Raw genomic sequence first — 13734 nt, 5'->3', positions numbered from 1 at the left:
GGAGCCTGCCTGCCTACCTGCCTGAGCTGTGAGGGGGCCTGGTGCTTCCCTCTGCAGCTGTGGTGCCCCCCAGGACAGGTGCTGCCTGGTGAGGGGGCGCCGCTGCCACAGAGGGAAGCACCAGTCTCCCACCGCCCCACTCCACAGCTCAGGGACTGCTTGGCCTGCCAGCAGCTTGCTTTCCCCTCCCTGCCACCAGAGGGCAGGTAAGGACATGGGTGCATGCAGCATGGCAGTTTACTTCACCCTAAATTGAAGCGGTGTTTTAAAAAAAAACACTGATTTAGTTTAAACCCCTGTGTTGTCTTCAAATGCCCTAAGTAAGTAATTCACACTGATTTCAGTCCCAATATTAAACACTAACATAAGCATTTGAAGACTGGAGGCCGAAATTCAATTTTCAGGATTCTTTCTATTTTAAGAATCTGAGGGCTTATACATGAATAACATGTTTAATCTTTTTAATTTATTATGTTTATTTTGTTTAACCTGGCAATGTCCCTTTCCATTCTGTACCTCTGCCACATTCTTTGTACCCAGATGTTGTACCAAATATCTTTCTTCCTAAGTTTGGTCTCTGTAGGCTCAGCTGGTAAAGCTGATGATGACTCTGCCTTCACTTTTTGCCAGTTTTCCTGCATTTACAGGGTTAAATTTGGACAGTTCCAATTGCAGTATTTTAACACTTATTTTGCTTCAGTAGATTTAGATTATATATGATGTGCTACATCTGTATTTACTATAAACCTGAGCCAATAGGCTAAAAGTCTGGATGCCAAACGAGAAAGTTTAGGCACAGAGCACTAATAATAACCAGGGGAAAATGCAGAGTGGGGTATCAAATTAATCAGGGATCAGGCTGGTTGCCAGATACTGCATTAGTGTGCACTGCTCAGAGATTTCTCTTTCACTGTTTTGTTGGCTGGTTGAAGAGGTCATCCATCAGGTATCTGAATCCTAACCTTGCTATCAAAGCAATTTCTATTCCTATTGTTCTAGGAAAAGGTTCCTTTCTCATTCACAGGATACACACACTTACATGACAATGAAACTTCATTGCAGCTTCCAGGACAATATATGATAGGCCAGTGGACAGCTCAAACCATTTTCATTAGACGAGGTGAAGATAAATTAAGCACTGAAGGGGAAAAAAACCCCTCTGCCCTGTAATTAAGGGTCAAAAAATATTAATTGTTCTTATGAGTAGAATAATAGTAGGGTATGGCAGGATTTTGATGTTTCTAATACAGCATTTTTTGTGGAATCATAGGAGCTGTTAACTTGGTATTCCCAAAAATGTGAGCAACCATATATAATATTAAAGAGTTCCAGTTTTAGGAGTGGTAAGTGTGTAAGGACATGCTCAATATGAAATGGCATGCTTGCTTACTCTTTACAATCTAAGTTTTTTTCCCCAAAGTGCTGTAAATTCAAACAAAGCATCTTTGAGCTAGGCCAAGAGAACCAGAAAGTAAAATTTCCCAGAGACAGACCCTAATCTTATTTCTCTGTCAAGCTGAGTGAAATGCAATAATTAAACAGATAGCCCAACAAAAGATGGAAACCATGCTAGATTTGCAAGGGGGGGGAGGGTGTAAAACCTCTTTAACTTTGTCTCTTAAGATATTATTGGTGGCACAAATAATGGTTTTTGGACTTTTAACTTTACTATGTTCCCTTTAAAAACAGAAGAAGAAGGAGATGAATGGGATATAAATTGTCAAAAATAACAGAGTTTTCAAGTGGAGGCTGAGCAGCTCTTATATATAGCTTCATTATGCCTTGGCATTGCAAGCTTTGGCATTAATCCTGAAAGCACTTACATGTGTGCTTAAATTTACTCACATCCCCACTGAAGTCCATGGAACTACCTCCATGGAAAGGTGTTGCAAGAATGAGGCCTGCTTATGATTTTTAGGTTCTAACAGCATAAACTGTTTTTGCTTATTATAGCTTGTTATAAGCAGTTCTTACAACTATATTATAGTTGGATGAAGTTATGTAGGTTTTATAAATTCAAATCAGAAAAGCACAGAGAAGTTTTTAATCAATAAATGGTGCAGAAAAATCTAAGAACATGTTGGAAATAGCACAAAAAGATGTTTCTCCCTAATTTTACTGTAGTTAAGCACAGCTGGAGCCATGAAATTATTAATGTAAGCCACTTGCCACACACCTATTGACGGGGGCGGTAAAAACTGAGATGTTCTCATATGCATTGGGTGACTGCTACAAATGCTGTTTGTTTGGTGTTTTTTTAAAATCATGGCCACTATTGCTCTTCTTCCAAGTACCAGTCAAAACCAAGGGATGGAGTAGAGCAAGAAAATGAAAAAATAGGCCTACAGTTCTACAGAATGTTGTAGCAGTGAAACCATTATGACTGTATGGAAATATAGTGAAAATCTACTGAGATTATTCTAAAATCCTGTAACATTTAATAGAAAATGAAATGCCCCTGTGGGGCATCTTATAGAATGGCATAACAGAGTTATGTATCTTTATTCAGTGCTATAGGGTTATACAAATAAAAACAGAAAAAAATAATCTGTTATTATTATATTTACTCACATACCACACTCACAGAATTGGGACACAGAATTCGGACATAAGTCTTATGTGTGAAAAAATGATTTTTTCTTTGATGGAATAGAAGCAAGGAGGAATAGAAGCATGGAGACACTGTGATTAAATGCTACATCACCGCTGCTGTTTGCTGGGCTGGAGAGTAATCCAGTATTAGCCCTCTCACAACCACTAAGGAACTGGTTAATTAGACAAAAACTGATACTAATTCCTCAGCAGTTGTCAGAGGTTAACACTGTAGTTTGTGCCCAAAGCAGCCAGTGAACTGGCTGAAGGAGTCAGCCATGACTCCCGAAAAAAAACTCTTTGTCTATGTTCTACCTTCCAAAAACAAGGTGCCAGCTTATTTTGGGGTGTGTGGTATGTGAAAAAATACAGTAAATTCTAGCGATTTCTTGGAAATAAAACAACACAGATAAATGTTTTACCAAATTCTTATGAGCTCAAATAAATAATACTTTGGGTTTAGTTAAAGGCAAGAGTTATTGCCTTCCATCAGATATGCTTATGCAGTTTTGTAATAAAACAGCCAGAAACCTTTGACGTCAGAATGATTTGATTTTAGTAGAATTTGCATGAGAAGCAAACTGTTGAATGGCCTAAAATAAAAATATTAGACTAGATTGCATTGGTATAGCCCCTAGCACCCTTCATCCCCTTTTCAGCCAGCTATGAAAATCAATACAAGTGGGAAGCTATGCAGTTGTAACAGTATCACCAAATAGGCAGTGTTCATTTTTTGTGTGCTATATTACACCACATAGATCTGAAGTCCCCTTCCATATGTACTGCATGTTTGTGAAAAGCTGTCTTTTTAAACTCTTGGAGCAATTTTGGTCCCAGGGGAGCTTGCATTGTTACTGTCTGCCAGGCATCATTCCACCTGATTAATTAGTAAAAACTCAGCAGTAAAGGAGCCATCTTTTTTGTCTCAGCTCACATTTCTTGGATTGTCATTTTTGAAGAGATTCTAAATCTCACATTAACTTGTGGTGAATCAAATCTGATATCAGTACAAAATCTACAGCCAATGTCATGCTCAGAACCCCATTTCCTTACATTATGTAAGAACATAAGAATATAAAAAGTGCAGTACTGGGTCAGACCAATGGTCCATGGCATCTGGTTCTGTAGTTTGTCTCCAACAGTGGCAGGACTAGATGCTTTCAGGGAGAGCATATGAACAGGGTAGATGTAGTGTGATAAGTATATGTGAGCTTTTCCTTGTTACAATTTCAAGGGCACTTAAACAGTTAAAGAGTGGTGAGAGAGAAGAAGAGAAAGATCAGCTTTTGTAAAAGCCTATGGATGAGCTTCTTGGCTGTGTTTCATCTTTAATGAAAATATATTACAGTGATGAAATCACATTCTTAAAGCAGAGAGGCAGAAGACCTGACTTTCCTCTGCCTTGCAATTTGCAAATTTGTACCCCGATCCAAAAGAAATTTAAGATGCAAGTATTTTGTATTATTAGTGCTTTACTGTCCACTTCCCACATGTATAATTAACTATACAATGTGCAAGGCAACAGAGATTCAGGCCAGTTTTGTTATGAAAAAAACAAGAAACTGTAACTGAAGCCTGAAGAATGCTCTGCTAGGAATATATTTCCTATGAAATTGCAAATAAAGTAACTTTTTTTGTGAAGTCCACAGTATAGCCAACCTTTCCTTCAAACCAAAAAGTAACAACAGCACAAACTTTGAATATTCAATTCTTGCAGTGTATCTGGTCAGATCTGTAGACTCAAATATATGGTTAGGCACCCCCAGCACATGCAGCTTTCCTAGTAGAAATTCTTTCCTTGTTTAGTATTTCGCTGACTAGGTGTATTCCTAAACAGGTCCTCATTGCTTCTCAAATATAGACATCAGGGCTAGGGACAGACATTCAAAAAGCCTAGGCCTGAATTGATTCAATCTTTGCATGTTAGTTTAACCTGGCTAGGCTAAATCAGTTTTGTAACCAGACAGACATGCCTGCAGTGGCTCAGGCTAGAAGTCAGGGAGTGCTAGACCAGCCCTCCCTTCCCTTGCATAGCACTAAAGTGAGGCGGGGCGGTTCATGGCCAGGCTCCCTTAGCCCAGCAGGGAATTGAAAGCAGTGTTTATCACTCCTAACTCAGTGTTTATCACCCCATTAAGAAAACAACACAGGGACATTACCAGCTACCTGTTGATTTTGCCTGTTGATTCAGCAGGGACCCTAGCCAGCATGTGGTCTAATAGCTAATACACAGACACCTCTCCACAAGGCAGACGGGAGGGGGAATTCCTACTTATCAGGGGGTGGTAAGGGGCAGAGGGCTGAACAGCCTGCAGTTGCTGCTGGAGCTGCATCCAGGGGGCAGAGGGGAGGGGCCAGCCTGCTATGGGTCAGAGAGCCCTGCCTAGCCCAGAGAGCATGCTGGGATGCTGGGGGAGTCTGATTTTTTTTAAACCAACAAGGGGTCTGGGACAGATAGTGCATAAACCAGTTTGACCCAAATCAGTTAACTCAGATACTACATTCAACCAGTTTTATCTCAAATTGGTTTCAGCCATTTTCAGACTGGTTTGTGTGCACTAAATATCTGTTCTGTTACTGGTTTAAACCAGTTTCTGATCACTTAAACTGGTTTATGTGTAATGTCTGTCCCTAGCCCAAGACTCAATAGTAAGATTCATATAGCAGATTTATTGTTGATCATAACTGTTGGATGAATATTGTCACAGCACAACTCCCTAATCTGGCCTGAGTGCAAAACCTGGAAGGGATTTATTGGGAATAGTTTTGCTAATGGTTGATTACTATGTCCCCTGTTCTGTGATGTATACCTGGGCAAAGTAAGTGCAAGTAGGTGTAAAATGTTAATAAACTAAAAGGAGGATCAAAAGGGATAATGCAGAAATATGTTATGTATTTCTTCAGTTATCCCAGAGTTTTGGTTAAGAATCTTGAGAGGTTGCCCCCAGGCAGGCCTTTAGACTGAATGTAAGGATTTAAGAATGTAAATATCTCATAGGCAGAGTTAAGGAGAGAACTGATCAAGTCAGGTGTGCTCAGTCCCTCACTATACCTGGTTTAATTCAATACAGCTGGGAATGGAGGATTGAGAGCATGGCATTCTGCTCTGCTGCTCCTGGGCTAATTAGGCCTGTAAATGGTTCCCAGCATAATAAACTCTACTAAGTCACTGGTTTTCAGTGCTTTTGATCTAATCACCCATCCCTATGGCTCCCATCTTCCCCCACCCTCATCTAGCTTTAAGCACAGCCCCAGAGCCAAGCTTCTCTTTACTCAGGTATGCTGGAGAGGTACCTGAGCTAGCTCTGTACATGCTCCCTCTAGTAGCATAGTTACAGCCAGACAATACTGCCTGTCAGTTAATTAGATGTATCTCTTAGCCAACCTAATTAACCTGTTCTTACTGCTGTACTAAAGCATGAGGGGAGGAGCTTGTCTCAGCACAACACTGGCATTGCCGGAATGTTTTTTCAGGGAGGGACAAGGTGTCACTTGCTCCCCGTGACCCCACTTTTATTTGCCCACTGGTGCATCTCTATACTCAATAGGGCTGTGCAAAGCTTTGGTCGCTGATTCAATTTGGCACAGATTTGGCCACAGATTTGGCAGATTCAGCGGCCAAATCTCCAAATCCAAACTGAATCAGGAGACCCTTTAATCTCTCTGAATCGAATTGGAACCCTCTGAATCATTCGAAGAAATTCAATGATTCGGACATAGACACAGCTTTAAATGTTTTTTCTACATACCTCAAGGAACCAGGCAGCTCGTGAATGCTGAGATGGTGGGGTGGATGGAGCGTCCTACAAGAGGGGAGTGGGGTCCCCAGCGCGCTCGGTGGTGGACCCAGAAGTGGACCAGAAGCACCTCCAGTCCCCTTCTAGGTCTGCCGTGGAGCATTCAGGGACCTTTCCCCCACCACCCCAGCTTGGTGATTGGTGCCCTCTGCTGGGTGTGTGTGTGGGGGGGCACCTGGGGCTCAGCAGCGGACCAGAAATACTCTGGTCCACTTCTGGGTCCACCACTGAGCACACGGGGACCCCCCGTGCTCCAGTGAGATGCTCCATCTGCCCTACTATTGCAGCATTCACGAGCCATGCCTGGTACGTCAAGTTGTATAGAAAAAAACAATAAAAGCTGTGTCTATAGCCAAATCACTGATTCTCCAAATCAGCATTGACTCTTGAGATTCGGATTCAGCTGAATCAAATTGGGACAGTGATCCAAATCAATGAATAGAATCACTGTCTCCTGATTTGGGCCAAATCCAAAACAAATATGGACCATTTTTCACACCCCTGATGCTCAAGCAGTTGAGATTTACTTCTCTGTCATCTACACTTAGAGATGGAAGTGGCCAAGGGATCACTAAATTTACTTTGCTCTCCTCCTTCACAGCATTATTACACATTCCCCACCCCCTATACCAAGGTGGTTTGGTGTTAGGGGGAGATACCTAATACAGCTATGATGAATCCAATGAAGCAAGCACTTTCATGACCCAAATATCATTGTAGTAGTGTTGCAGTGCTGTTGTTGTTGTGATGGTCTAGAGAATATGCAAGAACCAAGATTTGTTTGGTAATATCTTTTATTGGACCCAAAAGAGAGCTGTTAGACAAGTTTGGGGCACAAATGAGGGAGGGCATTGTTGCTCAAAAGCTTGTCTAACAGGTCTTCCAACTATATAGTTGGTCAAAATATTCTTGGTATCCAAAACATCAACATATACCCTACAGTGCAGGCCATGTGTACTGTGACTGTGCCAATAATTTCACAATAAAAGCAGGAGGTAACAAAATATACCTTACATTGCAATTAACATTAGAGATTATGTTGCTAGACACCAAATAGATTATCTTGCAGATGGCATCCCTTATGAGCCAGAGTGGGAGGTATAGAGCAGTCAGTGTCATTGGCTAGAGCTACTTGCAGCAGAGATGCAAGCAAAGCAGGGCTTCTTGTTACTAGTTGTGACTAACAGACTTGGCTTAATTACATTTCTTACAGTCTGGAAACAACCACTGCCCTTGTTGCACCAGAAAAAAATTGATGGCAGGATTAAATGCAAGCAAACAGACATCCTTGCCCCTTATCATGCCCCAAGTGCCCAAAAATGTTTGCACAAAGATGCCTGCTAAAAATTTGTTGCACCTTATTGCGAAGACCATGTTCACTTATGGTGTGATCCCCACAGCTCAGGGCTGTCCATGATCTCCAGCTGCCCTGAGCAGGCAACTTCAGGGTGTGTGTTTCACAGTGCAGACCAAATGACCCCCATAGGGTTCCCCAGATCAGGGCATGGTATCCGGAGCCATTGTTCTGCAGGTTCAAACTTCTGAACCCCCAGGAGTGGCAGGGGCATGATCCTGTGGGAATATGGCCCTAGGCAACTTCTGTACCTGTTAATCAACCAGATCAGCTGTGCTGAGAAACATTCTGGCACAGTTGATCCTGCGACAAAGACAGCATCTGTTTGTAGGTAGAAAGAAGCAAAGAATAAAGATAGTGACTTGAATGAATCAATCAACACATGAAGGCTTGGTCTCTTCCACTCCCCAGTTCAAACTGTCTGTCTCCTGCTCCTCCAGAATCCCCATCCAGCTTTTGCTGTAGTCAAAATGTTAGTTGTTAGTGGTTAGACTTTCTTACATAAGCTAATATTTGTTCCAGCAATGATACAGTAATATACAATTTTGGTACTGTAATATTAACTTAATACAGTATCAGTTTGGGTGGGGTTGTTTGTCAAGAGCTTCATGACTACAATGTTACATGGTTTATTATAGCTTTTTACCTCAAAATTTTGTTAGGTGGGAGGAATGTAAATTTGGATTTCTTTTTTTTATTGGTTTTTCAGCATTTTTTTTTCAGTTTCCTTGTTCCTTGGTTATTATCTGTACAGTGTGCTCAGGAATGCTTTCCTGTTGCTTAATTTGTTAATGGTTGCAATAAAGTTTGATATCTTTTTTAAAAAAATACATATTGTTTTGTATCTGTTCATTTTTGAGTATAAGTGTATTAAGGACACCCTTATGTAGCCGTTCTGAGTAAAAGAGATATAATTTCAGTGTGACCATAAAGGGTTTGAGAGAGAGAGAATTTTCAGTTAAGTTGACTTCACTTCCTTTTATCTTTTCTCTCTGTTTGCCCTGCAGGTATGAACAACCTCAGTGTGATAACACTGCCAGAGCACATCCAACCAAAACAAAGGATTTGTACAAGGGACGCCAGCTTCAAGGTCAGAATAATAGATAAATTTTGCTTCATGTGTTCCAGTGTTTTGTTTATTCACTACAATAACTTGGAAAAGAATAATTTTGCTCACAGCTAAAAGCAAAAAGACTTGGACGTTGCTAGGTTTGTTTGCTATTGATTGAAGTCATACAGTAAAATTTTGAATTCCACACTCTTTAAATAAGGGTGTGATCATGTTGTAAAAAGTAGTGAGACTTAATTTCTCAGGTTCCGATCCTACCAACATCAAAATCATCAGAAGCTTTTCCATTAATTCAGGATCGGTGGTTTATTGTAGTTGTATAATGCAAGATCTACACAAAGGGTTTAGTAATTTCAATTACAGCTGAAAGAAATTGTGAAAAGTGAGAATCAGAAATAAGCAAATAATATGGGGGATTTTTATGTACTGTGGGAAATGTTTCAGCTCAGGAATACAGAGAATTTCTAGGAACTTCTGACCTAAGCGTGACACGCAGTTTTGAAGCTTTTCCTGAGTAAGGAATATATTAATACTGCCTGTCTATAAAGCAGATTTAATTGCAAAGTATAATTTGAAAAGAAATGGAAACAACAAATGCAAACTATATATTATTGTACTATATATAATTATATGATATGTTCTTTATGGAAAAAAGTCAGTCACTAGATGCACGTGAGTCACCAATGTGGTGTGGCCATGAAAAAGCTAAATGTAATCCTAGGATATATTAGAAGTATTTCCAGCAAAGATAAGGGAGTATTAGTGCCATTCATCACATCTCTGGTGAGACTTTATCTGGAATATTGTGTACAATTCTACTTACCTGTGATCAAGAAAGCTGCTGAGCTGGAACAGGTGTATAGAAGGACTGCCAGGATGAGCAAGAGAATGGAAAGCCTGTCTTACAAGATGATGTTAAAAGGACTTGGTTTATTTAACCTAGTAAAATTAGGGGTGAGAAGGGATATGGTTGCTTTTAATAAATATATTAGAAAGCAAAATACCAGGGCAGCGAAAGAACCATTGAAGCTAGGTGACAATATTGACCAAAGAACAGGTGGGTATAAACTGTCCATGAACAGACTTCGTCTGGAAAACAGAAAAAGTTTTCTAACCAATGCGGTTCTGCAATATCATTCCCATTAAGAATAATGGGGCAAATCACCGACTAGCTTTTAGATCTCTGATTCTCAACCAGGGTGCCCCCTGGGGTGCCTTGAGATCCTGTCAAGGATGCTACAGGGTGCCATACTATATTAGCACTGTAGGTGTGCAAACATGATTCACAAGGTGAACTCAGAGATTTCAGGTAGGAGTCCATGTTAAAAACACCCTGACCTGCCATGGTCTTTCTGAGTTCTTTGCGACAGAAGAATTGCTTTATTATTTTTCTGTAGTCAAAAATCCAGCAAAAACTAAGAGTCGACATTTTGCGAGGGGTGTTTCGAGTTGCATGACAGGAGTCCTGAGTAGATCAAGGGGTGCTTTGCATCTAAAAATGTTGAGAACCACTGTTGTAGATGGTGCTTGCTTAGTTTATGAGAGGGACTATATGATTATGGGTGCCTGCAAGCGCATAAGACTGGACTCAAGCAATCAAGAGATCCTTTCCAATTCCGTGTTCCTAACTGTAATGTATACTCTTTTAACACACATGCAATAGACACAGGGTACAAGAGTTGACATGCACTGAAAACTGAGCTGAGAGTATGAGGTTCCTAACTCTTAAGAAAACACTCTTGCTCTTCATAAAATGAATCGCACATGCCTGTTTTGCAGCTGTGGAATTTAGCTGATCATATAAGGTGAAATTTAGCCCAAGTTCTCAAATAGGACTCATATGCAACTGAAGTGATACATTGGCCTGGAGCTGACCCTCAGAGTGGTGAATTTTACTCATAGTTCCAAATTCACCCTAATAGAATCCCACTGCAGTCAGTGATTTTGCCAGGAATAAGCTGTGCTCTTCTCAAAGGCAAAGAAGATTATCCATTGATTTTAATGGGAACATGATCAAATATGCAAATGTATTTACTACCCATAACCGTAATGTGCATATAACTGTCAATCAATTAAACACGACATAATATTCTCTCACATTTTTCTGCTTCTCAGAGTAAAACTTGCATGGGTAGGTGGGGGGGGTTGGTGTTAGTATATGTGTCCATGTGTAAAGAATTTATTTCTGGATGGTTGTGGCTAAAGAAAATAATTTCCTATTTAGTTCCAGCAGAATGTAGAGCAGGGTGACAACTTAAAAACTATCCAGTTCATAAAGCCATGAGCTTTCATAGGCAACAACCTACCTCATCAGTGCTATGACAGTTTCATAGTGTCTGACAAAGTAGGTTGTTACCTATGTAAGCTTCCTGAACCAGTTAATCCCTAAGAGCATTTTTACATGTGCCCCTGACCTAGTGCCCAGCGCTTTTAGTTAGCAAGCTGTTCTAGTTAAAAGCACCCAGCACTGCACTGGGAGCACATATATCAGCGGCGCAGTGTGCCTCCGTGCTGAGAAAATGGCAGCGGTGCACTTTGAACTAAAGCGCATTGAACACATTTTAGTTCAAAGTGCACCATTGCCACTTTCTCAGTGTGGAGGCACGCTGTGCCACTGATACACATGGCACACAAGGCTGCCAGAGTGCATCAATTTACATGCTCCAGCACACTGGATTTCCAGCACACTGGAGGAGGCTCCTTGCATGTGTGTAAGTGCCCTTAAAGTGCCACCTTGTCCTGTGTTCTGCTTGACTTCAGACTGACACAGCTGACTGCCACTTTTCTCCTATTTATTTCTAAGCATCATGGCCTCTTCTCATCCTTACCTGCTGCAAACATTTTTGAAGAAACTTCTGGTGGATGGTGTGAGGCAGGGAAGAGATGCTGCCAGCTTTCACACTTCTTTTCCGCACCCAAACTAATAGTGTTTTTATATAGTGCTGAAATAAAGAGTTGACCAGTTGGGAACGTTATGCCAGTAAAATCATTAAATAGAGCTTTCCATGCTGTAAACTCCCACCTGGTAATTTAATTTGGGGTTAGTAAGCTAATGCTTTTTTAATTTTTCTCTTTCCCCTCTACAGGATTTTATATTATATCAGCTTTAATCCAGCAAACCACAGCTAAAGTATGAGCTCATATTTATTAAGAATTATTACAAGTGACACTAATTTGTTCCCTATATTTATGCTGCTTACCCTTAAATGCCCTTTGATTTCCAAATACTTTATACTATTTTGATTTATGGCTTTCTGGCTTTTTAATTTGTTTTTGCTTTTCCCATATTGCTTTTCTTGTTATTTATGTTAACATTCCTGAAAGTGAACCCCAACTTCATGGAATAAATGTGAACTTCTACTGGCCTAAAGGCAGAGTTAGTCAATGCCCTAAGCTTCATGTTCTACTATCTACTCTTTTCCTCATCCCCTCTCCAGTCACCAAGATAGTCTTTCTAGGTGTTTCATTTTGTATGATCCTTTGTTCTAATCTGTGCTGTTCAGCAAAGAAGAACATCTAGCCCAATATTTTAATATCAGGAATGAATATGTGCTTCTGTTGGAAGATTCTCGAATGCTAAATATTTTTGAGTCTACATCAAAAACACAGGATGGAGTACTGCTTCCCTTTGTGCATCTATATGGTAGTTTTTGGACGTAAATGAAGGTAGCAATTCATCTTCCAATGCATTGTGGACATGTAAACATGTGCAGTAGGCTGTGCATTGGCTAGGTGGTTACAGAGCTACATACACATGCCTATTGTAGATACATACCTGTGCCTAAGTCCCCAACACATAGCCAACTAGAAACCCACAAATAATGGATATTAGACTGAGGCAAAGGTCCCTACTTTATTTTAGCCCCCATAGCTGAATGATTAGGGCACTTCTCCAGGGAGCTAGATAATTAGGCTCTAGACCCCCATTCACTTAGAAGTTTATGCAGGCATAACGCTGATTTTACATTTAGATTATCTTCTGTTTAGCTGTGCAGAAGTAGGAATCCCATATACATATTTTGATAGACACTGGAAAATGAGGAACGTGCACTTAATATTTATCCTTAAAATTTTGATGGATTGAAAAATAGAGAATTGGTAAATTATTTTAACTAACCTTGCTATCCAGCCTTGAGGTTTCCTTCAGGTACCCTGTCACCTGCTGACTTCCCTGTTGTCTCTGTGTTGCAAAGCAGGACCTTCCTCTGGGTAGCTAGACATGCATCAAAACATGGCTGAGAGAACAGGGCTGGGACACAGAGACAGCTGAATGGTTTGAGCTGTTGTGAAGCTGTTTGAACACGTTGTATGATATTCTGTCACTCCAGACATTCTGGGCTTTTAAAACAGGGAGATGTTTGTGACATTGTGAATGTTTACATGGACAAACATCCAAGAAAAACTTCAGCAATGAAGTGCAGAATTACAAAGTAATGCTCTCAGTTGGCTATGTTACACCCGACTCAAGGGGTAGTATGTGTGAAGCAGTTAGGCTTCACACATGCTACCCCTGCATGCACTGAAGTATTTGCTAGCCCAGTCAGAATGTAACCTGTTCACATGGCCACTGAGTGTTCATTTTTCATAGCAATGCCATGGTCATTGCCAAGTGGGGGTGGCTTTTTATTTTAGAGAACTTTATAAAGAATCCAAATTTGAAATTTATAGATTTTTTTTTATCTGCCAGGCTTAATCTTATGTCAGCTTTATCTTGTTACACATTCTATATCACTAATGTGATACATATGTAGCCCTTATAGTGGTCCTCTATACAGGAGAGCATTTTGCTTTGTGTGAAAACATCACATGCCCTCTCAGGCCTAGCATGGTGAAGGCACTCAAGGCCATGACGTGGCTAGGATCATATACAGACACTTTTGACTCCCCAGCCTAAAAATCAGATATCCATTTAGAGTTGAGGA

The 13734-nt window shown here is 40.5% G+C and overlaps 1 protein-coding gene across 1 annotated transcript in view; it reads left to right on the top strand.

The window, feature by feature from the left end:
• Positions 1 to 13734, top strand: part of SMOC2 (SPARC related modular calcium binding 2) — a 269488-nt gene that overhangs the window by 208552 nt on the left and 47202 nt on the right. The window contains exon 9 of the mRNA XM_019527349.1: positions 8751 to 8833. Coding sequence (XP_019382894.1) covers positions 8751 to 8833 — 83 coding nt within the window. The remainder of the gene's footprint in view (positions 1 to 8750; positions 8834 to 13734) is intronic.

The sequence above is a fragment of the Gavialis gangeticus genome, unplaced genomic scaffold, assembly GCF_001723915.1.
Source record: "Gavialis gangeticus isolate Ggan-Ray unplaced genomic scaffold, GavGan_comp1, whole genome shotgun sequence".
NCBI lineage: Eukaryota > Metazoa > Chordata > Crocodylia > Gavialidae > Gavialis > Gavialis gangeticus.
Note: the sequence above shows the minus strand (reverse complement) of the source record. Positions and strands in the feature narration are given on the sequence as shown.